Source organism: Ambystoma mexicanum, chromosome 1p (genome assembly GCF_040938575.1).
Source record: "Ambystoma mexicanum isolate Mex_15411 chromosome 1p, UKY_AmexF1_1, whole genome shotgun sequence".
Lineage (NCBI taxonomy): Eukaryota > Metazoa > Chordata > Amphibia > Caudata > Ambystomatidae > Ambystoma > Ambystoma mexicanum.
Genome location: NC_090921.1, coordinates 1,460,654,467 through 1,460,680,501, shown reverse-complemented (window position 1 = coordinate 1,460,680,501; position 26,035 = coordinate 1,460,654,467). Strand labels below are relative to the sequence as shown.

Here is a 26,035-nt window from a genome sequence, read left to right as displayed (position 1 = left end):
CAGTGCGGCCTCTCTCGAACAAGATTTCTTTTGCTGGCAGCAGATTAAACCTCATTCTCATAATGATGTCTCTTAATGAGCCATCTGGGCATTGTCTAAGATATTTCAATATACTTCCTCATTTCTTTGGCTCTAGGTATATGTTAGCATATGGAGTATGCTGTTATTGAATCGCCAGTTTTTATCCAGTCTACGTCTAGCATCTTGGCTTTAACTTTGACAGGGTTCTCTGTCACGGCCTCTATGCTAATCCCATATTGTGCCATGATGCTGGTACAATCATCTCTAAACGGAACAATCAGCCCCTTTGTTGACTGTGTAATGTTTTTTTCCCATAAACCCATATAGTGAGTTCATCTCGCTACTTAGAGTGCTATAGAGCATCAGTTTCTTTGTGTACTGCACACCTCAGGGAGCTTAAGCCTAATTCGAACCGTACGATGATGGCTGGAACACAGTTCAGGAGGCCTATTGCTCTTCTCCAGATTAACCCTTCCAATTTGTCCAGGTCAAGTCTTTCATTTTTAACCCCCGTTTCTAGTCCACGTAGTAGTGCCGGTGCTACTATGCTCTTAAAGAAGGCTACCAATGGGCAGAGGCTAAATCGACAATATGTGTTCTTCAGATGTTACATTTGGGCTGCGAAATGTATTCCTCTGGCCCATAGCACCTCTCTCCTAGGTTTTAGGTCTTACTAAGGTTATGCCCAGGTATTTTGTCGAATGAGACATTTAGCCCTGTCCAACCTGATCTCCAAGGGAAGTTTATGGGCTTTTTCCCCCCACCATTGAAGCATATAACCATCGACTTGGAGGGATTGATTGCAAGCCTGTTTAATGCTGCATATGTCTCAAATTGGGTCAGGAGTTTCTGGAGGCCCACAGGTGTCCTGTCCAAAAGAATAACCTTGTCTGCATATACAACCAATGAACAGGGGTCACCCTGTATCCTTGGGGCAACCAAACCTGTTTTGCCCAGAAAATCCCCAAAATCGGCGAAATAGGGGTTAAATAGGAATGCTGCGAGGCATCATCCCTGCCTTAAACCATGAGAAGTCACAATTGGATTGATCACTTAGCCCTTATTGCTCAATCTCACCGTTACAGTGGACTTGGCGTGTAGCTGAACTATTAGGTCTAGTAGGCCTCTGGGGATGCCCCACTCCAGCATTTTCAGCCATAACCTCTTCCTGTCTACCATGTCGAAGGCTTGGGACAAGTCTACACAAGCCAAATAGAGAGGGTTGCTCCAATCACACAGGATTGGTCGATTAGTGACTGTAAAGTCCACCCGCGTCAGTGCCAATTGATCTCCGAAAGCCTGTCTGAAATTTCGAAAGTCTCCCTGTGAGGGATATCCATTGTTCCAGGTTTTTTATACAATTTTGGCAAAGACTTTACTCTCGACGTCTAAGAGAGCTATTTGACGGTGGTTCCCAGGATCATGCGATTTCCTTTTTATAAATCTGTATAATTATGGCAGTCTCCCATGATTCTGGGAAGAAGGTTTTTCCATTCAATATGCCCCGAAATAGTGTTTGTAGCATAGCCGCCCAGAGGACTTGGTTCTCGTTTCAAGATTGCATTACAGAGGCTGTTGGGTCCAGGGGCCCAGGAATTAGACTCAGATTGTATTATTCTGGTAAGTGTTTCCAGGAAGATGTCCGGATCCTATTCCCCACTATACTCAAGGTTAAAGGGAGCACCTTGAGGCTTTTTAAATAGGTCTTTAAAGTAAAGTCCCCAATTATCCTCGGCGATTGGGTTAGTCATCTCTGGGACGTTTGCGCCCTGTCGTTTGTTTACTAATGACCAGAAGTTTCGGCTGGACAGATTTAGTATGGCGTCCATCATTTCCCCCCCTTTTTCACACTATTAGATGTTTATTTGCTAGTATCCAGTTATTGTAGCTTTGCTTCTCTTTTTTAATCAAGGTCATTTTTGCCTGCTCACTTAGGCCGAGGGATTTGATTATTCTGACACTCCTTCTCATGGTGGTCTTCTTTGCCCGGTCCTCCTATCAAAGGGGTGAGGACGAGTAGACTTATGATGGTTAAGACTGTCTGGAACTGTTTGGATATACCCTTATCCAAGACAAAGTGTACGTTTCTAACTGTACATGCTTCTAACTTATCTAGGAGTGTGGTGGTAGACCAAAACCAATTGATGAAGTTTCCTGAAACAGTCACGACTTTTCTGGTTCCAACTAAGCCTATTTTTCTTGGCATTCACCACTAAGTTTTTGCAGAGTTGCCTTCCCTGGAATTTACTAGGAAATCGAGATGTAAGACTAGTATGTCATGCTCACTACAATCTGAGCACTTCATCCCAAAATAAGTTGATTCTTCAGCGATTGCCTCAGATATTGCTATATATTGCCGCCCGATGTTGCCTGGAGCCTCATCTGCTAACCAGGCTCCTAGCACAAGCCAACGCCATCCGCTGATTGGCTACTGAACATCCTAAACAGCCATTGGTCGCCGGCTGGCGAAGCCGGCCCACGTTCTCCAAGGCCCAAGGAATCAAGGCTGTTCCCTGTTTTATGCCTGTTCGATGCCGTTCGACTGCCGTGCGCTGGACCCCCCCCTGTTCTGAGGTAACATTTCATACCCCCTCCAGCTGCCCTGCACCGAGTGACACCTCCAAGCCACGCGTACTGCACGCCCATCATTGGGTAACTTGCATTTCAGTGCAATTGATCTGCCTTCTTAAGTGTAACCCATTGCTACAGATTGGTCTACCTATGCTACGTGATTGCCACCTGAACAATCTCTCCTTGCCCCACTCACGAGGCATGCGCTCCCCCACCTCATCCACTGCCTTCCGTGCATGCATAGCCCCTTCCACCTACTAACCCAGTGCCCCATTACCTTAAGCGTTCGGCAGTCCTACTGCTCCCGCTTCCCGACGTTCTTGGCCTGCTATGTCAACGCTCACCCATGCCCAGTGTGTTAATTGTTTGAATACCCTATTCGTCCATCAGCACAACTAAACCTGCCTATATGAGCTCACTTACTGCTAAACTGAACCTACCTATTGTTGCATTTTACTTAGCCCTACCTACTTTGCCTGTGCTACATTGCCCTAGCAAACTCGAATCTGCCTGTTGTGGCATTTTACTTAGCCCTGCCTATTTTGCCTGTGTTACATTGCCCTAGCAAACTCGAATCTGCCTGTTGTGGCATTTTACTTAGCCCTGCCTATTTTGCCTGTGTTACATTGCCCTAGCAAACTTGAATCTGCCTATTGTTGCATTTTACTTAGCCCTGCCTATTTTGCCTGTGGTACATTGCCCTAGCAAACTCAAATCTGCCTTGGTCGTTTCCACAGCATTCCTAGCCTATGTGCCCGGTTGTACTTACAGTGTTTAAGTTGTACCTCCCGGTGTGACTTATCTTGCCCTTAGGTGTCGTGCATTACCACCATGCTCTTTAGGGCGCACCTTATACTGTACCACGTTCTGCCCTTTCAGGCAGCTACCACCACTCAGATACATACACGTCCCCCACGGCCGATAATCAATCAGCCTTTGGGCACCTTGATTCACTTAAACCCCGTCCTCCAGACTTTGCTCAGTGTGAGCCCTACAATGGGCCCCGCAACGACTACCATGGGCCTACATTACATCAACAACGCCACCAACCTTTACTTCAATGACTTGGCCCTTTGGCTGGAACACTTCGCTAGGAAACCCACTCCGAATCAACCGTGCTCTCTATCTCTCAGAAACAAAGGCACCAGATTCCGCATACGACCCACCCGCAGTAACACCTCCAAGCGAACATTACACACACACCACCTTGCTCACCTGCTCCAACCACTAACCGCAAATCCTCTACTACAGAGGCTAAACCGCTAAGGGCGCACTCATCAACGCCAGATCCCTTCCAGCACACCCATTAGACATAGCAGATCTCATTACATCCTCAGATCTTGACTTTATTGCCATATCTGAAACTTGGCTACATGCCGCATCTGGCCCCTCCTTGACCCTCGCCTTACCACCTAGCTACGGTATCACGCGATGTGACCGCACCACTGCTGCCCATACCAGAGGTGGTGGCGTGGCCATCATCCATGAAATCACTCTTGATTTAAGAGTGTCGACCAATTCCAAACTCGAGTCAGCCGAATTACTATCAGTCAAACTCTCACTAACGCCCAATCAAACAGCCACCCTCCACCTCATCTACAGGCCCCCAGGCCCTGCACCAGCCTTTGTCGGCGAAATATCCACCACCCTCCTCGACCACGCTAAAACTAACTCCCAAATTATCATCTTAGGCAACTTTAATTTGGGACACGGCGACCCCAAAGATCCAATTGCACTAGACCTGGAGAACGCCCTAACTAATTTTGGCTTCACATTGCACATTCAAGAGCCTACTCATTCTAAAGGCAGGACCCTTGACTGTCTAGCCAGCTCCAATTGCAATATCAATGTCCTTGCCAATACCCCTTGCTTATGGTCCGACCACCACATCACCTTTAATATTGAAGCCACCCCCGTGTCCCGACTTTGATAGCTCCAGCACTCCCTACCAGAAATAATAGGGACATAACCAAGGAGAAACTTCTCCCCCTGCTGCTTCCTTCTCTTAATGCGGCCACTGACTCCTGTAATGATCCCACCACCCTAGCTGACATCTACAACCGTAGTATGCTCATGGCTATAGATTCTATTGCCCCCATCAAACTCAGGAAGGCCAAACTGCGGGCATACCTTAATTCCTGGTTCACACCACAATTAAGAGAGCTCCGTAAAGCCAAATGCTGTGCCAAAAATCCTTGGAAAAGCCACCCTTCTGATGCACACAAAGATGTTTTTTTTCCTTGCATTGCTTACCTACAAAGCAGCCATTATCGAGGCGAAAAAAACCTCCCTTAATAACCGCATCCTGTAAACTGACTCCAACTCTAAGGAACTCTTGAAGATCCTAAAAGAGCTTGAAACTCCAGCCACCCCCCGTGACACCTGTATTAAAGACCGTAAATGGTGTGCTAACATTCAGGCTGCCTTACTGAATAAAATCTCCATGCTACAATCTTAAATTAAAACTAAACAAGATAGCTTGAAACTGGACAATCGCCCCTCCACCCCTGCAGGGGCCCTCTCTCCTTACTTGCCTAATCTTAAACCGTTTGCCTTTTCACCACTCACTATTGCTGAGGTGGAAAATAACATCTTGAGGATCAAACCCTCCAACTGCCAAGGTGAACCATGCCCTGCCCCCATTATTAAGGAATCTGCCCACGACCTGGCCCCATTCATTATATCCTTTGTCAACTCTTCCTTTAAAACAGGGACTGTCCCTGACAACCTTAAGGACGCATGGGTGATCCCACTGCTTAAAAAAACCTTCCTTAGACCCAAGCATACCCACCAACTTCAGACCCATAACCACTGTCCCATTCCTGCTCAAAATCTTAGACCGCGCAGCATACCTGCAGATCCAAGAGTACTTGGAATCCAATAATCTTCTAGGTCTTAGACAATCTGGATTCCGTCCCAGACACGGGACTGAGACAGCTCTAATAGACCTCCAAAACTCAAATCGAAGTCTTGAAGGACAAGGGCAAACTAGCTATGTTACTTCTAGTCGACCTATCTGCGGCATTAGATCTGGTCAATCACCAAATCCTATGCAGGCACCTCCACTCTGCCGCCCACTTCTCGCCCTCAGCCACGACCTGGATCAAATCCTTTCTAAGTAATAGATCCATGCGGGTCTTCTCTCAGTCCGCAGCAGCAGATCCCTCCCCAATTCACTGTGGCGTCCCTCAGGGTTCTTGCGTGTCGCCCACACTCTATGTTTTTACTAAACCGCTCTTTGATGTACTTGACGATCTGGGTGTCTCCTACACAAATTATGCAGACGACACCCAGATACTCATTCCCATTACTGGAGACTACTTAGTTGACACCAAGGCCCTGAACGACGTCTACCTGGTCATCCAAGCATGGATGGCACAACACCAGCTATGCCTCAACGACGACAAGATGGAGCTCCTCATCCTGGGCACTACGCAATGCATCAGCAAACTCGAGCCGTCCTACCAGTCGTTTATTATTGATGGCAACACCATCCAAGTTTCGAAAGACACTAAAACCTTAGGCTTTTACCTTGATGCCACATTATCCTTAATTCAACAAACGAATGCTGTCGGATCAGCTTCTGCATACACCTGCAAACTTATTGCAGCCTGCAGGCCATTTCTGACTACCCTGAATAGTGTCACACTGGCCAGAACCCTCATTATGTCCAAAATTGACTATGGTAGCGCCCTCTACTTAGGAACTAGCCAAGAGAACATGAACAAACTACAAATTACCCAGAACAACGCTACCAGAGCGGCCTTAAACATCCCCCGAAACCACCATATCTCCGTATCTAGAACCAATCTACATTGGCTACCCGTCAAACAGAGAATTGCATTGAAATCTCTAGCCCTCACTCACAAATGCCTGGCCAACAAGGCCCCCCTGTACCTTTGCAGCCGGCTATCCCACCACGTGCCTATCCGACCTCTAAGAACCGCCCAGACCCACTGTCTATCGATCCCTAGGTTCAAACTACAAAAAGCTGGGGGCACAAGCTTCCCCGTCCTTGCCTCCAAGCTTTGGAATGCCCTCCCGATCACCATTAGATCTGAGGATTCATTTAACGCATCCAAGTCCAAAACGAAATCGTGGCTCTTCAATCAGTGTTGAAACTTTGCACACTACTGCCCTACTAGCACAGGCCCACCTCGTCCGCTGTACTCCTTTGCCTCCATGTTTCCTGTAATGTATTTGCTCTGTAAATTATGTACAATGTTATACTTGTTGTCGTTTATGTATGTACATTCAGCTTTGCCCAAAGTATGGATCTATATATGCTCATTATGTAACTTTGCTCAAGTTGCGCCTGGTGCATGTACACTCACCCTGTGCCTAATGTATGCATCTATATATATGCTCATTATGTAACTTTGCTCAAGTTGCGCCCTGATACCTCCGGGCCTGATGGTGCGCGTTACAAATAAAACAAATACAAATAATCGATCCAGGATCTAAATCCATCTCTATGCCAAGTTGGCTTAGGTGGTCCATCCCCTTAAGTCTGACATTTCAGAACTTGTAGCCCCCATCCCTCTAAAAGGTCTATTAATTTTTGTCCCTGAGAAATTTGTCGGGATAGGTAATCACTCTGGATTCCTTAACCGCGATCTGAATGACAACTGGCCTAGTAGGATCATTGTCTGTCTTCCCTCTGTTCCCCCTCCCTTGCCTCGTCGCGCCTTGAAACACTTGTGTATAAGCGTGTTACACATGCCATATCATATCATATATCAATATAGCCTTGGTATCCAGTCAGTGGGAGTTCAAGTCACCCACCAACACAATTTCTGATACCGGATATTTCAACTTGTACATTTCAGTAATGTCTTGCAAACATGTCACCAACATGGAGTGTGCCGGGTTCTAATAGATGTTAATTAGTGGCATGTGTCTAACATTTTGCCCAAATTCAGTAACTGTATCAATTGCGAGCAGCCCTCTAGTAGTGTCATTGAACAAGACTCCCTTAAATCCTAAAGCATGCTCAAGTGCTATGCAGAGGCCCCCCGAGTGTATGACCCCATTAAGTCTCGTAGCCCCCTGACAAATAGGAATCCATCCCATATCAATGGCACCATGGTGCTCGTTTCCTGTAGTCACACTATATCATGAATGCCCAAGGATTCCAGGCGAGAGTGTGCCATTAGCTTGCCAAACCCTCTTACATTCCGTGATGCTAGTGTGATGTTTTGGCATCATGGAATGTATCATACTCCTTCGTCTCTCGGGTTACCAGTAGTGTCAGCTGCTAGCAAATGAAGGCCTGCTCCAGAATGCAGGGCTATCATGGTCCTCTCCCCTAAATCCTGACAAAATCCCTGGGTTCTGCCCTCCATAGCTTAATTAGCCTAATAGGTCGTTTTTCTGCTTGCCGAGGAGAGAGCTCTTGTTAGGGTTAGAGCAGGGAGTGATCTTAAACCCTAGCTCTTCAAATGATGCACTCTCATTTAATACCATATGGTAGACCACTTCAGATGGAATGTTTATCACTGCTACATTCAGCCTTTTTGAATCATGCAATTTTACTTGAGTAATGTCTTTGCTCGAAGTCAGGCACAACGCTGTGACTTCTTTGAATAGAATTAAGATATTGTTGCGGTTTAATAACAGACCTAGACACAGACGTGGATTCAAGAGTCATTTCTAGCATTAAATAGGTGAAGGCAGAGCCCTGGTCTTTGGAAGGCTTGTGAGAATGTGGGCCAATAACTATGAAGTTATACTCAGGTGCAGTCTCATTCCTTATGGAAGGACTCCCCCATTGGTCCCCAGAGGCCTGGTGCACTGTACCTACTGCACCGCTTTTGGGTTGCGGGGTTGCTCTGTCATATTAGCCTTCGCCCCGTGTTGGTTTAAAGTTGTTGAAGAAGGCATATTTATCCTTGCGCTCAAAAGCCTTCACAGGTTGTAAATCTGTTTTCAAGGCAACTGGATTACTTGGATATTTGCTCGGGCCATCTTGTCTGGTGTTACCAGAGATTGTGTTTCCTTCAATCCACCATGGGCCGCTCTTCTTTGCTCAGCATCAGTCGCTTCTCCTGCTCCTCTATACGTATAGTTTGCTCGCAGCTGATGTCCGCAACTGAGATCTTTGCATTTTCTCCAGGTGTCATGGAGCGTGCTCTCCATTTGTTTTCAGCCGCAATGTGGCCCGCATTCTCTCACTTGCTTTGTCAGTTGATTGATCTGCGGCGTTCTATTGGTGTAAGGGATGTTAACTTGGACTTGGCTGTCATGTTTTTTGACGCTGATGTATCCTGCGCCCAATTGTCCATTAGCCTCTTGGCTTCCCTGCTGAGGTACGCAGTAGAAATTGGTTCTTTCTTTGTGATTTCAAATTTCAAGCTTGCTTTTCACACAGGCAGTGTTTGGAGGCACAGGGAGTTTGGTACCCAAACTGGGGATGGGAGGTCAATAATTTGCACACGGGTTCCTGCTTCATCATATCTTTGTTCCCCAAACATGTGGGGAGGCTCTTTGCTGTATCAGAGAATTGCTTATGATGCGAGTGTTGAGTGCATCAGACCTTTTTGTGCTGGTCCCTGGCCCTCATGAGTGGAGCTGTGAGTGGTCCTTTAGCTTGCGCAGCTTTATTGTTGCTTTAATAGGACTTTGGGAGACTGGTAGCTTTGGTTTTCTTTGCTGCTGTTACCGCTTGTTCGGTTATATCTAGGCCATTTAGGAACTTCTGTGTTCCGTTCTGTGCTTTCCTTAACTGAATTATGTTGTCACTGATTTTTTAAAAAATATTTTTTAGGGACGCTGAGTTTCTTTTCAAATTGCAGTTCCCGAAAGGCCTTGTAGGTTGATGTCTCCCCTTTTCCTTGGGGGCACTTCATTCCAGGGGCTCCGGGTCATTCGCTGGATTTGTTGATGGTCTTATTTCCATTACTTCCTTGATGTTCGAGCAGGACTCATGTGGTTCCGTCATGCATAACTGATCTTGCTTTAACTTCAAACGAGGGGCTCCCAACCTGAGTTCAGGGCGCTCTTGAAGAGTTGGGAGTCGAGCGACAGGAGGTCTAGTTTTCTATTGATTTCATTTAGGCAGTCAGAGTGGTCTCTGACTTCTTCCCAAAGGACCGCGTAGGACCGCAAAGGGCTGTTTGCTGTGCAGCGCCGTGTTGTGCTGTGTTGAACTCTGAGCATCGGATTTTGCTCTCCCACTCCCAGCGCCTGGTGTATCAGCGCTGCTCGTCGCCGGGAGGAAGTCTATCTGTGGAACACTCATTCTGCCTGACTCGCATGAATCAGGTGATTTGTGGGCCGTTTTCTCCGCCCCTTTGTCCCTGGCCTGCTGTACTTAATCACCGCCCTCCAGCACAACCGCGCTGCGCACCGTGAAGGACCGCAAAGGGCTGTTTGCTGTGCAGCGCCGTGTTGTGCTGTGTTGAACTCTGAGCATCGGATTTTGCTCTCTCACTCCCAGCGCCTGGTGTATCAGCGCTGCTCGTCGCCGGGAGGAAGTCTATCTGTGGAACACTCATTGACTCGCATGAATCAGGTGACTCTTTGTGCCTTCGATTACTGATCGCCATTTGAAAGTAAAGACTCCCAAGCACGGACTTCCTGGACTGTCTGTAAATTGCTTGATATAATCTATAAGTATAATACTTATATAGTTTTTTTTTCTTTTCGCTCGTATAGGTGATCTGTGGGCCGTTTTCTCCGCCCCTTTGTCCCTGGCCTGCTGTACTTAATCACCGCCCTCCAGCGCAACCGCGCTGCGCACCGCGAAGGACCGCAAAGGGCTGTTTGCTGTTCGCGGTGCGCGGCGCGTGGCGTTGGGCGAGCTGAGAGTTTCACTGAGCAATCTTGGGTTTTGTGAGGTATTGTGATCTACCTGTATCTGAGGCTCAGTGAGAGTGCATAGCATTGTTTTTTTTCTTGCCCTTCAACCTGGTTAGCGTGCTCGTCTTGTTAAGGTGACAGAGTGCAGCTACTCAGAAAAATGGAGGGTTCATTTACTACTTTAAGGAACGGTAAATGTTTGATGGATACGGGTAAGATTCCAGCCAATATGAAGCTGTCTTTGGCTCCCCTAAATACAGAAAGCTCACATATTACTTCCCCTGACAGCCCTTTGCAGGTTGTCGCTCCAAATGCCTCACTGGAAGGTGGTGAGCATTGTGTAAAAGGCACTCATATGATTGAGCCGTTACTTGAGCAAAATATTTATACGCCCTTTTCGTTGAAAACAGCCAATGATGAAGATCACATTGCAGAAGTATTTTTAGGAGAAATGTGTAAATCTCCTCTTGTGATTTCTGATACCTCCATGTTGGCTCCCGGCGTAATGGAGGCACTAGAAAGACGTATTAGTCTTTCGCTGGGCCCTTCTACTCCAGCTGCAGCCTCACGTGGCCTACATGAACAGGTTCATTTTCATTCTAGCCTGCTGCCTACTATAGATGTCTCTCAGTCGAACAATCCAGCATACTTGGTTGAAAAGGATACGAGCATTTCATTACCCAATGCACCTTTATTCCACAACCAGGCACACTGCGAAAAACAATCGAATCATGAATCCCCATTTAAACCGCCTCCTTCTGGGTTTCCCTCTGAGTCTGTTTTTCCTCAAACTTCAAGTTCTCCTTTTGCGAATGACAGGAACTCCCCCAACTTATTAGCACAGGAAATTCATTCATTTCCAGTGTTTACTCGCATCCTTAATCTCTTAGACAAAGGACATGAATTTACTCATGCAGTTCTGAAAGATATGAAGGACTCAATTAGTGCCAATTCTTTACAGTTGGCTAGGATTGAGGGATACATTATGGCACAAGAGGCCTGCCACAAATTTCACGCATCTTGCCCTGAACAAATGGTCGATATTGCAAGGAGGAGTATGCTGATGACCTCTTTCACGCATGCCTCAATTTCCCAAAGCACGCAAACGATTGAGGCACCACTACTTCTTCATGGTTTGCCCACTTCATTTGCAAAAGCAGTGGGTAAAGAATCTGCAGAGGCTTCATCAATCTCTTCATCCCATTCTACAGAGTGGGCTGAAGTAGCCAAACTGCAGCACGATAGAATCCTACAAATTGAGAAAACCATGTACAACTCAAAACTTTTCAATGTGGAAATGTGCGAATTTGGAACGATTCCTCCGACCACTACTGTGGCTGAATCTACTCCTGATAGTCCGTCCGCTCTTACAGCGTTAATGGACCAGTCTGTCTCTCACGAGAAAATTTGTGATTCGGAGGGGCCTAATCATATGTATCATGCCTCACGCAAAATGAAAAAAGCTTATCAGAGAGCGGTAAAACGCAAAAATAAGACGAAAAAAAACGCGAATTGCTCAGGCAATAATAGCATTGCAGTATCCTCCTTGCAAAACTTGGCAACCAATGGTGTTACAACTGATGCGGTTGTGAAGTTGGCGGACATAGAAGATGCAGAAGTGCTTTTTGACTCTAGTCAATTAAATGAGGAGAGTCGGATTGAACTTCAATGGCAGGCCCCCAAAAACACACTGAAAGGTAAAAAGAAGGGCTTTCTCACTTCTGATCTTCACCCAAGATCGGAAGGATCTGTTGAAACTCGGAGTGATTCCCCTAGCCTTTCTGGTGTTGTGGGCAACTTACCACAGGCAGCTAATAATCAAGCAAATTTGAATAGGTTTTTTCTTCCGATTGAGAATAAAAAAACAGTCTGCCATGTGGCTTCAAGCACCTCTGAGAATGACATAATTGCTTCAGAGGCGTCGAATGTGGCCTCAGTTCCGATAATGATTTATCAACCTTCTGATGACACATCAGTGCTTAAATTCCATGAGCGTCAAACGCAGAGCTTGATACCGAGCCATGAAAAACATGCTGTCTCGGTTGATTCGGCTAAACCCTTACTCACTATGTCTAAAGTGGAACATGAAATATCTGTTGACCAGGCCGTGCGCAGCCCAGTATCTACATGTGCTGGAGCAGCGTTGGGGACTTCGTCTCTGGTAGAAAAGCAGGATGGGTTGAAGCAAGTTCTTCAACCGGTTAACATGGGGTTGCCTTTACCGTCAATAACATCCACCAATATAGATCCTATGTCTCTGAATGAGATTTCTGAGGAAAACCAGACCTTAAATGGATGGTCTAGCAATCCTCAGATTAATGGTAAGGTACCCATTAACCGTACTTTTCTGTTGAACACTCTGTATAAAATTCCCTCATTACGCAACTTAGTCTCTCAAGATGTAGAATGGATTAGGTTGCCTTTGATTAACAACAATCGAATGTTGTGCAAAGTAGTATCGCCCATCATCGCTAAACTCATTTGGGAACACAAAACTGATTTGATATCTTTGGGACTGGAATTGCAAGCCTTTCCATATTTGGAAAAGGCCATGCAATTCTTAGAATTCACGCCTTTGGTGGTGAAACAAGACAACAGTAAAAAGGAAATGCCATCAGAGCAAATGGAAAATTTAAAGATCTTGGCACAATTGGCTTCTTTGACCTTGGCCCTCAATGGTTTAGTGGGGATTCTGCCCACTCCCAATGCCTCATCACTTTTAGGGTCTTCTCTGCCTACTGCTGAAACAAATTCGTAATGCATAAATCCCATTATTCATTCGTGGAATTGTTGTGGTTTTAATAACCTTTTAACACATTTCCATGATAAGGCCATTAAGATCTTGCCTGCTATTTTATTGCTCCAAGAAACTATGTGTGTTCACGACCTTCAACTAGACGGATTTACGGCCGTCAATCAGTCAGCTATTCAACCGCCAGTCGGTCGCCCGGTAGGTGGTTTGTCCATTCTATTAAATAATGATCTCAACTTTGTAATAAATCACAGAGTCTCTACCCAACTGTTTCTATTGGTAGATGTGACCATTAATATGGACATACCACGTAGAGTAATGTTGATTTCCCTTTATTGGAACCCGATTTCCATAATGCTTGATGATGCTATAACCATGTTAAACGATGCTCTAATGGACATTTGTCATATCGCCCCAACAGCTGAGATATTAATTGGTGGCGATTTTAATTCTTATTTATACACATATCCTAACGATTCCCGTCTGCTTGAATTGGCACACCATGTTAAAACTTCTTGTGCGAATGGCTTAAGATGGGCCAAATTTTTCTCTTGCTGGGACCTATGTATAATTAAAGCTGCTTGCCTAAAAGCCTCATTTACACGGCACAGGGGGAATGCTTTCTCCACCATCGATTACATAGTCAGCTCAAATCACCTTTCGGGCCTACTATCTTCGATTAAGTCCCATTTTCCGCCTTATGGAGATCATGCCATTTTAGAATGCTCATTAGCGGTAAACATTGAACCATTTGATAGGGTACATTCGCTAGGCTTAGTTCAGTATGATAGACCGTACATCTCCATCAGTTGGAACATGTCCACATGTCGTCGACTGACTTTTTTAGTTAATCGCGACTGGTGGCCTGATAACTCATCAGACGATATCGCCTCTCAGGCTATCTCGCAGTGGAATAGTCAGATGATACAACATCACCTGAGAGCGTTGGCTGACTCTGCCGAGAATAATCTGGATACTGCACGACCTTGCAGAATCTTAGAAAGAACCATTGCGAAATTAAAAAAGGAGAAAAACTCTGCATTGCGTGCAATAAGGAATGAGTATGGTAGGACAAATTGTTACAACTTGTCTAAAGCTAAAAAAATGGTTTTGAGACACTTCAAAAACAAGTTAAAATCGGCCCGAATTGCATTTCATTTGACGGGGAATCAGAATATGGTGCGTCTAATTTGCAAGCACAATATTCGGGACATCTGGAAACTTCTTAGAGCATCCAAGTACTCTGTTCCCTCCTCCATGGAGTCGACTATAGATGGCAACTCATGATATACATTTTTTGAACAAAAATATCATCTACCGGAGAGATTCAATCAAGTAAATATTCTCGATTTAGTAAAATTTATTCCAATGACTTGTCCATGGGACGTCCAAGATGTCGTGTTAGCAATCTCAAAGCTTAAATCCTCAAAGTGTGCAGGCCCGGATGGGCTTCCGCCATGCGTTATAAAAGACGATCCCATTTTCTGGGCTAACGTGTTTTTGAAGATGTTCCAATCCATTTATAAAAGTAAAACTCTGCCAATATCTTGGGTTAAATCCATTATTATTCCTCTCCACAAAAAAGGTCCCATGGATAATCCACTCAATTTTAGACCAATAGCACTGATTGATGTCGCTGCTAAGATCTTTGCGCTTTTGCTACTCAATGAGGTGGAGCAACACATTAAAACAAACAACAGTATTAACAAAGTCCAAACAGGATTTAGGAAAAAAATGGGGACTCAATTGAATGCAAGTATTCTAGCACATTTAATTGCTGAAGCTCACACCTCTACTAATGGACCAATTTTTATTGCTTCATTGGATCTATCATCTGCCTTTGATTGTGTTATTCGAAGCAGGCTATGGACCAAAATGTTGGATCTTAAGTTTCCTCCGGGTTTGGTGGCGCTAATAGCGCTTCTACATCATAACACCAAAATCAGAGTTCGTATTACTAGCAAAGGCCACCTAACACATTCTATTCCGACTGCCATTGGTGTTAAACAGGGCTGCAATCTTGCAGCAGTCCTGTTCAACTTATATCTTTCGGATATTGAAGGGATCTGGGATCCCCGTCATTCCTTTACAGTCAAGTTAGGTAAGCTTCGTCTGTCTTGGCTGGCATATGCAGACGATGTGTTACTTTTTGACAGTACTCATTCTGGACTTCAGAACAAATTAGAAACATTTGAGTTATATTGTAAACGAAACAACCTTACCATAAACTCATTGAAATCGAGCATTCTCATACTATCTTCTAAAAAAAAAGCTACGAAAGTTTCGATGGAATTTGAATTCAAACTATATTAACATTGTTGCTCAGACAACCTACTTAGGGTACAACCTGGCAAACAATTCTTCTGCAGTGTTCTGGCAACAGACAATTGCGGAAAAAGTTCTCCCTCTACAAAATCAAATGAGATTAATTTTACGCAAATATTGCAAATTTTCCCTAGTACCCTTATTTGAATTTTACTTAAAAAAGGTAGAGGCCATCATCTTATATGGTTTGGATCTGAATTTAATAGATCTTTCCTCTTTTTTGAATAAAGTACAAGCTGGGTTGTGGAAAGCAACCTTACGCCTTCCTGCGTCCCTTCCCAACGCAATTGTACGACATGAGCTAGGTTTGAATTCTTTGGCTTCTCGATATAATTGGCGTTTGTTGAAAACTTTTCATAACATGAGTTTTCCAGAAGAAAACTCTTTATATGAAGATTTTTTCATTATGCTGAGGGAATCCAAGCCTAGGTCCATTGCATGTTTCAAGCAGCGAATACAGCTTATTCTAAACAACATCAACATAGCAGCAGACGACTTACAAAGGAGGTTTTGCATAGCTCATAAGCGTTTATTTTGGAATGATTGGGCCGAAACGTGCGACCAATTAACACAGTATTCTTCTTTTACTGAATATGCAAATTATAGACACGCTCAAACACCTCGCCTGCAATATCTATTACTATCACCGAGTGAAGAAACTCGTATAATATATATGCGCTTTCGTTTAGATCTGCTGCACACCAAGATGAGAATGAAACATTGGGCAAACAAAGAGACCACTGTTGTGGATACTAGATGCAGATTTAGTAAAATGCCTGAAATCAATGAGACCTTAAAACATCTTTTTTTGTTTTGTCCAACTTTTGAAATCGAACGTTTAAAAATCATTTCCTCATTTAGTCCCACCAATACTCCAAGCAGTAGAGAGTTAATTTGGACCAGATGTATGTGGGGGTCATGTAACTCGATAATTCTTGCGACTGTCCGTTTAGTGAAAATTATAGATGCAGCTCTTGAATCGCATGTAGTTGAGACTTAACTTTGCCAAGTAATGAGATTTATTTTATAGTATGTATATTGTATATTGTGTATACGAACGATTTTGCTAAAGCAATTAGAGTTTTATAAACGTAACTATTTTTCCTTTGTACATATTTCAATTACGCCTTTTCTGTATTTATACCTATGTGCTCATATGTTTGTTTACGAGGTGTATTGATCTTTGATGTAAATTTTGTAAAGGTGCGTATGCATCAAAAACAAAATTTTTAAATAAAAAAAAAAAACTTCTTCCCAAACATTGTCATATAGATTTACAAAAGAACTTAAAACGACGTTCAAGGCCGAAACAGTAGGTGAGGTCAGCCGTATTCTGTCATCTGCATCTCGCAAAGTGTAATGAAGACGAGAGTCTGAATTTTGGAGCGATGTACTTCCGTAGGAGGGGCCGTCTTGTGGATCCTGGGTCCTGTTGGCCGCTTCTAGTATTTCAGTTAAATCAGAAGGCGACCCCATGACTGTGGCCTTGTATGTTTGTTGGATAACGCTTTGCCCACTTTCCACATTGGGTAGCTCTTACTCTGCTGCATTTGACAAAATAGTGTTCATGAAGTTAATCATGCTTAGGTCATGAACATATGTGCGATCAAGCATGGCTGTTGCGCGCGTTGCCGTTAAGGCTTTTATTTCCGTGGTAATGCCTGAAGCCTGTAATGCGCAAACCAGCTATCGGAGCAGTGTGTAGTGCATCGCTCCTTTGTTTGGAGCAGTTTGTGATTTAGGTTCTTTTACTTGGTGTGGTTTGGAGACTCCTTCTGTATCCCCATTCTTTGGTGGAGGTTCTTCCAGTTCGATTATCTCTTCTCCTTGGCGACCTGGTTCATTTCTTTGTTGCTCTGAGGATTTCAGCTGGACATGCGAAAAAGCATCTATGCCTACTGCTTAAGAGAAGTTTTCTCCCACAGTTTGGAGGATTTCTGTGCCGCCCATGTGTCTTGCTGCATTACCTTCTGAAAAATCTTTTTCGCCTTCTGCCTCGATCTGCGTTTTCTGGCTTCTCAAGCCTAGCCAACTCGCCATGGGCAAAAGAGTGTTATATGCTGGCTGTAAATACTTTTCCTAGGGTCGGCTTAGAAAGTGGTGACAGCGTGGGCAGCAAGGCGGGGTAAAAGGTCAAAACATTAAAGGTGGGGGAGGGGAGAGGTAGTTGCCACATACCAATAGGTAGATCTGAAGGGCTGCTGGTCAGCCGCACGCCTGCCATCGACTACCTGTCTGACTATCTGACTGCAGTCACCTCATCAATCAGCTCTAGATTCAAAGAACAACCACACTTCTCCAATGTTAAACCGGCAAACCAGGGAAATACAATTGAATGCAAAAAGAAAAATGGGAAAAAAGAAATGTGATGAATGGTGAAGGCTTCCCCACCATGGCACTGAGGAAGAGCATAATTAATTCACGGGCAATATTTGGGATGATGAAATGATACGTGTGGGAAGAGAGAGCCTAAATGGCACATGCTGCGTGTGCTCTCTCAGGCCACACGTAGTAGGAGTATCCCAGCTTTTCGTGCCCCAAGCTGTGTCCTATGAGGAGGCGGGGTGCCTGATACACCGGTCTCTCTGTACGACTTGAATTCTATTCCAGGTGGAAAAAGTACCTGTTCACTGGGTGGATGAAGGGGAAAGTGTGTATGAGGCCAATTTTGTAAAATTGGCACAAATGCTTCAAAATGAAGAAACATGTCATAACGTGGTGGAGTATTTCACTGAGGGTCCTAAAAAGGGGAATTTTAAATAAGAAACCCTCAAAGATTGCAATGCACAACTAAAGAAAGGCAAAGTGTCCGCTGGTATCACAGAAGGCCGCTGATGATAGAAGAAGCAGTATGGTACAGGGCAGATGGGAGGGGGGGAATAATGCAGTGTCGTGCTGAAGGACTGGTGGGCTTTGAGCAAAATGTGGCAGCCAAGGTTAACTTGGGGAAAAATGTTTCATGAAAAACATCAACCAGTTCACATAAGGAGCTACACACGATTCCCTTTGTTTCAGGTCGAGTGAGTCCATTTTCCTGGGGACTAATTTGGGATGTGCCAAGGTGGTGAAGAATGCGCCGCTGGTGCGGGGAACATCAGCCATAATGGATTATTGGTGGTCCTGCAGATCCAAAAAATATGCCCAGCTTCCACCTGACTGGAGTTGAGTGTGCACTCTCATCAACTTGCACAGCCATGCACTAGTGGTGCCTCGAAATATCACTGCCATGAAGATTGCACTACAGGGGTATCTGGCACATCAGTAGGAGTTGCAATAAATAATGAGTAGAGAAGGAAAAGAGTAAATAATGCCTTCTCCAGGAAGAGACGTGGATAACATGGCTGCTATGCTGGATGAGTACCGCTTGTTCTGTACTGCTGCTACCTTTTTCACTTTGTTTTTGCTTCTAGGAGTACAGGCTGCGGCAAATTCAAAATGGTTGCAGCTATCCCGTTACAAGCTTTTGTAACTGGCTAACTCAACAGCAAAAGGGGTTGAATGCAACCAAGGAAGAGATGAGGGCTTTACGCTTTATGGCCCTTCAAAATAGATTTATTCTGGACTTCCTGACAACCATGGAAGGAGATGTCTGGGCCAAGCTGACGGTGATGCCTCTAATGGAACTCTAAGTGCAGCTATACAAGAGATACGGATACTCCAGGGAAAGATGACAAGCAAGGTTAATGGAGTGCAAGCGACAGACAGACTGGCTGGACAGAATATTTGCATGGATACCCACGTGGCTTTCTGGATTGTTTTGAGTGACTGTCTCCGTGTTACTTCTCATTCTCATCACCTTCTGAGTTATTAAGAACATTCTTATAGTATATTTAACAAGCAAAAATAGTTTTGAAATGAAGAGCAAGAAGAAAATGTGGGAAGTGAGGGAGAGGATCTTGATGGATGGGTTTTTACACAACCAGCTGATGTTGAAAATTATAAAGAGTTCTGGATTCAATGTCTAAAGGATGGGGCAGGGTGTGTATGGATGGGGAAGATCTGAATGGCTGGGAGGAGACTGGCGGAGACATTACACAGTTGGAGAAAATATGGATACATAAAGATGAAGTTGCTAAAAAGGAACGAGAGGCCCAAAAAGATTTAGTTATTAATAAATTAATAAAAGGGCGGAATAATGTAATAAAAAGGCAAGTTCAGCGCATTATGAAGGAACGCACTTATGAGCTGCGATACCAGCACTGTAAAAGTGAAGGGGGTTCTTCTGATATTGAAATTAAATGCTTAATAAAAAAAATCCATAAATACTGAGGCACAGGCAAGTAAATCAAACTTAGTGGTAGAACAAAACATAGTAAATAGGCTTTAAAAGCTTGCTTTTGCAGAAAACGTATGTTCGCATTTTAGGTGTGCGAAAGGCCGATGTGGCTGGTGATTTAGTACAGTCTGCGATCCCAGGCCATTGCTGAGAGAAGTACACAGTGGTTATTTTTCGAGATCACAGATTAGAGGTCCCAGGTTCCGCCAATGAATAAATGAAACACCATTTTATAATTAAAAATCATTTGTGAGATGCAATTTCTTAATGGAGCCGAAAAGAACCATAGCGATTTCAAATAGGCCTGTAGAACATTTCCCCTGGGTAAAGGGATAGTGTCCCCGATGTGCAACATTTGTGCAGCAGTATGTCCATGGTTCAAGGCTCTGGTGGTGTCATGGTGAGCAGCCATTCTCGTGGGAATCAGGAGGAGGCGACCAAAGTTCTCAAATGTGTCAATGACTTAATTTTGTACAGTGAGAATTGGGGGTTGACTGTGACAGCACAAGCTGTAAATGTTGGTAAGCTAGCTCAGCGGGTTGAGCAATCTAAATGTGATCTGCAGGTCTCAGATTAAAATCCCAGCAAGGCCAACTCATCCTTTCATCATTCTGAGGTCGATAAATGAGTACCAACTTTGGTTGGGATGATTAATGTATGTAAATATGTTCTCTGTACAGCGCTTTGGCTTAAGGCGCTATATAAATAACAAATCATTATCATTGAGGGCAATGTGGGAAGGGTCATGGACCCAATAGTTGATTGCAATGTATGCTTTTCTATAAGCGTTCAAAGTGCGAAATGCAATCAGTTCTGTGTGGGGAGATACTTTCGTGTTGCACGATCCAAAATGCGAATTATTTTGCTTTGTATGGAAGTTCTTATTTTAGGAGCGTGTCTTTGACTGCGCCTTTTCATGCAGTTACATTCTGTGATCGGTTTGAATTTGCTGTCCCAGCTGCGTCTGGGGCCCTGAATAAAACTGTTACTTCTTGCACCAGCGTACACCCCTTTTTAACTTCTTTTGTAACTTTTTGGTGCATTTTATGAGGCAACCCCCAATACATCACTAAAGAGCTATCCTTTTCTACAGCACTAGAAAATGCTATAATTCCGTTGCAAGACCTCTGAAATCACACTGCTTGTTTTTTTTTTTTCTGTGATATGAATAACATAATTAGGGATGTTATTAATATAGTATGGGCAAATCATACCCCTACTCTTAATGTGCCCCCTCTCCGGTCTTGATCTAATCTTATCACAGCTTTTAAAACTTTCTTACAGACAGGTTACTCAGTGCTCACTTGCCAGGTAAAGAGTGGGTCGCCATACGTTCGCTGTCCATTTAAATAATTTAAACAATCTCACCTTATTCATGCCTGGTGTTACTAAAATATAGATGAAAGAGAATGGACACTTGTTCCTGCTGTAGTTAGATCGCATTTTCACTAAAAGTTATTTTGTATCAACCTGGAGGTTCTCTGAGATAATACAGCCGTCCCTCTTAATAATGTATTCAATGGCACTTTCAAGTTCCTCACTATACAGCAAATGCTCTTTGGTCCACATTAAGCTGTCCTTAATTATAAGATGCTGGGCGCAAACTGTTACGACTTAAGTTTGCACCACAAGAGATAAAATGGCATGCACGATAATAGAAAATGGAGAAAGGCTTGTTAGGGATTCTGCCAAATCCCTGTGCCCTTTTTTAATTTGTCCAACTGATAGAGAAATAAGATACATAATTCTGAAAGAAACATGTTCACAGATTACTAATGCAATTTAACAATTCAAAATTAGAAGTCATCTATACTTGCAGTATTGCTTGCATGTATGAAGGGAACAAATATAAATTGTAATACCGGTATCACCCTGTCTACTTTTCACACGCAGAGATATAATAGCAGAGCTGCTACTGTGACAGGTGCCAAAAGTAATCGGTATGAATGAACAATCTCCTCTGCACTAATAAAAGCAGCGTCCTTCATTACAGAGCCAAACATTGCGTTAGAATATGGTCATCCAATCACACTGGCTGTTGTAGGCATACATAGATTGTGTGGTCAGAGCACCTGTATAGGAGTGGCCACATTAAAATGTGGTTACATCATAGAAATTCTTTTAGAGATTATATAGTTTCTTGTGTGCACTGAATTTTAGATGCTGCATGTTTTGTAGTAGAACAAGCTGTTTTGTATATAAAGCTATGATACCTGTAAAATTGCGCAATCCGGTTCAATTTCAGGGCAATATTGCGCAGTACAGGAAATGTGTCCTCTCAGATTGCAATGTTTCAGTACTTTGTTCAATAGTTCAACTCCAAATTGTGTATGCTCTCGCGATGTGAAGGCATGCTAATAAAGTGACTATTTGTTATTGAAAGTTAACAGCTGCTGTAACTTGCTCAAAGGGATATTCTAATTGTGTGGTTTATTTCTAGGATACACTTGTGGATGCAGATGTGGCGATCAATGCCATGATGTGGCAAAATGGAGGCATGTCTGGACTTGACCACTGGAACTTCGTAATGCACCCAGTGGATGCTGCACTGACCTGTGATCCATGTGGCTCCTACGTCCGGAAGTGGTGCCCAGAGCTGAGTGGACTTCCGGATGAATATGTTCACAAGCCTTGGAAATGTGCGCCCTCGCAGCTGCGTAGAGCAGGTAGGAACAGTTAAACAAGGATTTTCACTGCCATAGTGGCCATTTCAAATGATAGAGTGGAGATTTTCTCATTGTAGCATTCATTTTACAATTAAGTATGAATGTTTGAAGCATATAGTATTCTTTAAGCCAAGGACTAGTGCAGCATTCTGTACATCTGTCATCAAACATTCCCAGCATAGTAAATGGGCATGCTGATGGGTAAAACTGCAATTGATATCATGACTTTGCAGGAAGATGAGCACTTTTCAGATTAGTTTAGATAAAATAAGGGAGAGTCTTTACCCCTACTTCCAGTATAAACTGAACATTTGTACATTTAATTTGAAATGCTCTATAAGGTACACAGACCAACAACACATGTTTGAATCTCTCCCTGGATGGCACATTTTGTGAAGGGCTCAGTTGACCTCTAGTAGGACCAGCTGGCTCAAGGTTTGCCATTGCTAATGTTTTGTTCTGGAATCTAATGTCTATCTGAAGGACATCACATTCAAGGTCTTTCCATATTCAATGGACTCTTGCTTGCTTTTTCCATTATTGTATACATTGTTTGATGCCTCACAAAGTCTCTTGCAACTAAACCCATGACACCTGTCTAATGTGTTGGGGTCTTCCCCCTTACCCAAAACCCGTCTGCCATGTGAAAGTGGACAGAACTAAAGTTTGTGCAATTGAAAGGGAAGCATCTTTCTCTATGTACACGGCAATGTTAAATTATATTTTTCTGTGATGGTTTACTAAGCCGCTTTTCAATGACTGAATATTTGTACTCAAAAACTGACAATTAAAACACCAAGGACAAACTAGATAATACTGTGACGCCTTCGGTCCTTTAGGACAATAGTCGTAATTAGTATGTTGGCACAGGTTTTTCCTCACTCATTTTTTGTTTCAATGTTTGACATAGCTGATATACTACCTCAAATGCCTGCCTGCCTGCCTGCCTCCCTCCCTCATGGGACACTTCATTTCTTAAATTAGGGTGAACATCGCCAAAAGCACATTTCACTCAAAGCCCAAGCTGTGCCTCACTAAAGACTCCCACTGGGAAAGAAACATGTCTGGGAATGCTTGTAGGGTCGTGCAGACTGAATGTGTCATAGCAATTCGGGCTGGACTGTCCCTACTGGAGTGGGACCAAGCCTTATTCCCAAATGGCACAGCAGGCTGACAAACAATAGAATGTAAGCAATTGCCATAGCAACCTAGTAAGGCCTTACCATGGCCCTTGAAACCTTGCTGTGGAACTATGCACATCCATAATTAATGTATCATTCATTTTGTCAGCCGCTCCCCCGTCCCGGTGCTACAGAAATGGCAGGTGCTCATCACTGGTGGTCTCTGACTCATCCCCACCACAGTACCACAGATGGGAGAGTCAGTACGCGCTGAGACAACCCTACCGACCTTACCCTACAGGGGTCGAAGAAGCACTAAACCTGCAGGCTATCGAGGACATGAATGAGCCATCATCAAAATGACATTACTCCTGATCATTGACACACATAGATGTACTAGTCATGAAGCACATACGCATCCACCACGAAGCTACACAAACAATAGGTCAAAGTGCACTTAGACATGAAGAACATGCTTGCATCCATTAGGTTAGAAAACATATATTCTCTCACTATAATGCAAGACGCACAAGAATACCCATAATGCTTGCTTATGCAGAACTCGACTAAAATGAGTGGCCATGCAAACCAAGATGGACCGCGCAGCCACATATAAAGAACTACCATAAAGAACTGGCTGTTTTCCTGCTTTCTCTCCCTTAACACTGACAAGACTGAAGTTGTCTTTTTCCCCCTCCAACTCTCTTCCCCCTCCCTTCCATCCTCCTTTCATTTACTTCCCTCCCACTAATCTCCCTATCTCTCTCTCCACGCTCGTAACTTAGGCATTCACTTTGACTCCTCTTTCTCCCACCATATCTCTCTCACTTCTCGTGCCTGTCACTACCACCTCTTCAATATTCGCAAAATCCGCCCCTCTCTCACCTTTCATGCTACTAAACTTCTAATCTCCTCTCTTATCTTCTCTCGCCTCTTCTACTGCTCCTCCTTACTCTTTGGCCTACCTACTTCTCATCTCGCCCCCCTCAAGTCTATCTACCACTCTGCTATCCGTACCGTCTGTCTCCTTACCTCCCGCGACTCTATCTCGGCTTCCCTCTCCTCCCTTGGCTGGCTTCCATTTCACTCTCAACTTAAATTTCACTTTCTCTGCCTTGTCTTCAAATCTCTCCATGGACTTGCTCCCCCCTACCTCTCATCCCTCCTCTCTTTCTACACTTCCTCCCGCTCCCTTCGCTCAACTGATCACTTCCTTCTCACTGTACCACCGTCCCCTTGTGCCCCCTCCCGTTTCTGCTCCTTCCAGCTTCTAGCTCCCCTGCACTGGAACTCCCTACCTCTCTCAATCCATTCTATTCCTACTTTCTCCTCATTTCGTACCTCCCTTAAATCTCTCCTTCTCCACCCCCGCCTTGAAACTCCTCCCCTCTTCTTGCTCCCCCTCCTTTCTTTCTGCTTCCCTTGATTCCCTCCCTCCACTCCCTAACCACCTCACTCTCACCCTTTCCCCTCTTTCCTCCTTCTCCTCCCCACCTCTCCTTCTCCCTCACATTCCCAATGCTCTACTCTCCCTATTCCCTTCAGTTTTATTGCTCTTCTTACTGGTTTGTTGATTTATTCATACTGTAATTTGCTTCTACCGTTATATTGTTTTTATGTTTTATGTACCAAGTTGTTCAATTGTGCTGCACTTTGGTGTAAAGCGCTATATAAACAAATAAATACAAATACATATGAGTGAATGGAAGCCAGTGGAGAAGCTTTGAGGTTGCAGGGGGACCTGGCTCAGTGAGTTAGCAGAAAACCCAAGCCGAACAGCCGAGACTATAAAGGGCACATGCTTGCCAAGGCTACACAAGGAATAAAGGCCTCAATCAGCACCCAAAATATAGATGATACCAGTTCTCAGATGTGAGAAACGGCCTTCTTAGATTAGTAAAGAAAAAAGTAATGTTGGCAGGTCAGATTACCACTAACTGAGGCATAATATTGCGAGGAAAGGTAGTGCGAATAAGTCTCTAGTGGCCAGAGGACGTAATAACACCACCAGTAAATAGGACTAAAATCTTCATAAATGCTGAATGGGATAATCCGAAATGTGGTTTGCACACACGTGATCTACAGTTGGAGGATAAGCCTATTCATTAGACTCAGACAGACCGAGACCTTCATTCCCATACAGTTCTTGGGACACAAGATACAATGTAGTGCAACGTTGAAAGCTGAATGTCCTGGCTTGTGGCCTAGGGAATCTGAGATGGTAACCTTATTGGGACAAGCAACACCTTAGTGTTGTTCTCACCACCCCCCTAGTGCGCTCATGCGCTGGTAACCTTACAAGAAGCCAAGGCTGAGAAAGCCACCACTGACCAATCATTACCTCCCATCCACTTTGCCCCAAACCCTGTTGCATTGACCAATGGCACACTGTAGAGATGACATACCTTTACCTGTAGCAATTTAGGAGGTGATCCCAGGTGGAGTTAGTAGATAGTGCCTGGCCCTACATAATGTGTATTTAGTTGATTCCCTTAACCAACCC

The 26,035-nt window shown here is 44.1% G+C and overlaps 1 protein-coding gene across 2 annotated transcripts in view; it reads left to right on the top strand.

Moving 5' to 3' along the window:
• The window catches only part of LOC138455450 (deoxyribodipyrimidine photo-lyase-like), a 392,352-nt gene that overhangs the window by 322,063 nt on the left and 44,254 nt on the right, over positions 1-26,035 (top strand). For both annotated transcript variants that reach the window (XM_069607107.1, XM_069607108.1), the window contains one exon: positions 22,186-22,411. In XM_069607107.1, coding sequence (XP_069463208.1) covers positions 22,186-22,411 — 226 coding nt within the window. The remainder of the gene's footprint in view (positions 1-22,185; positions 22,412-26,035) is intronic.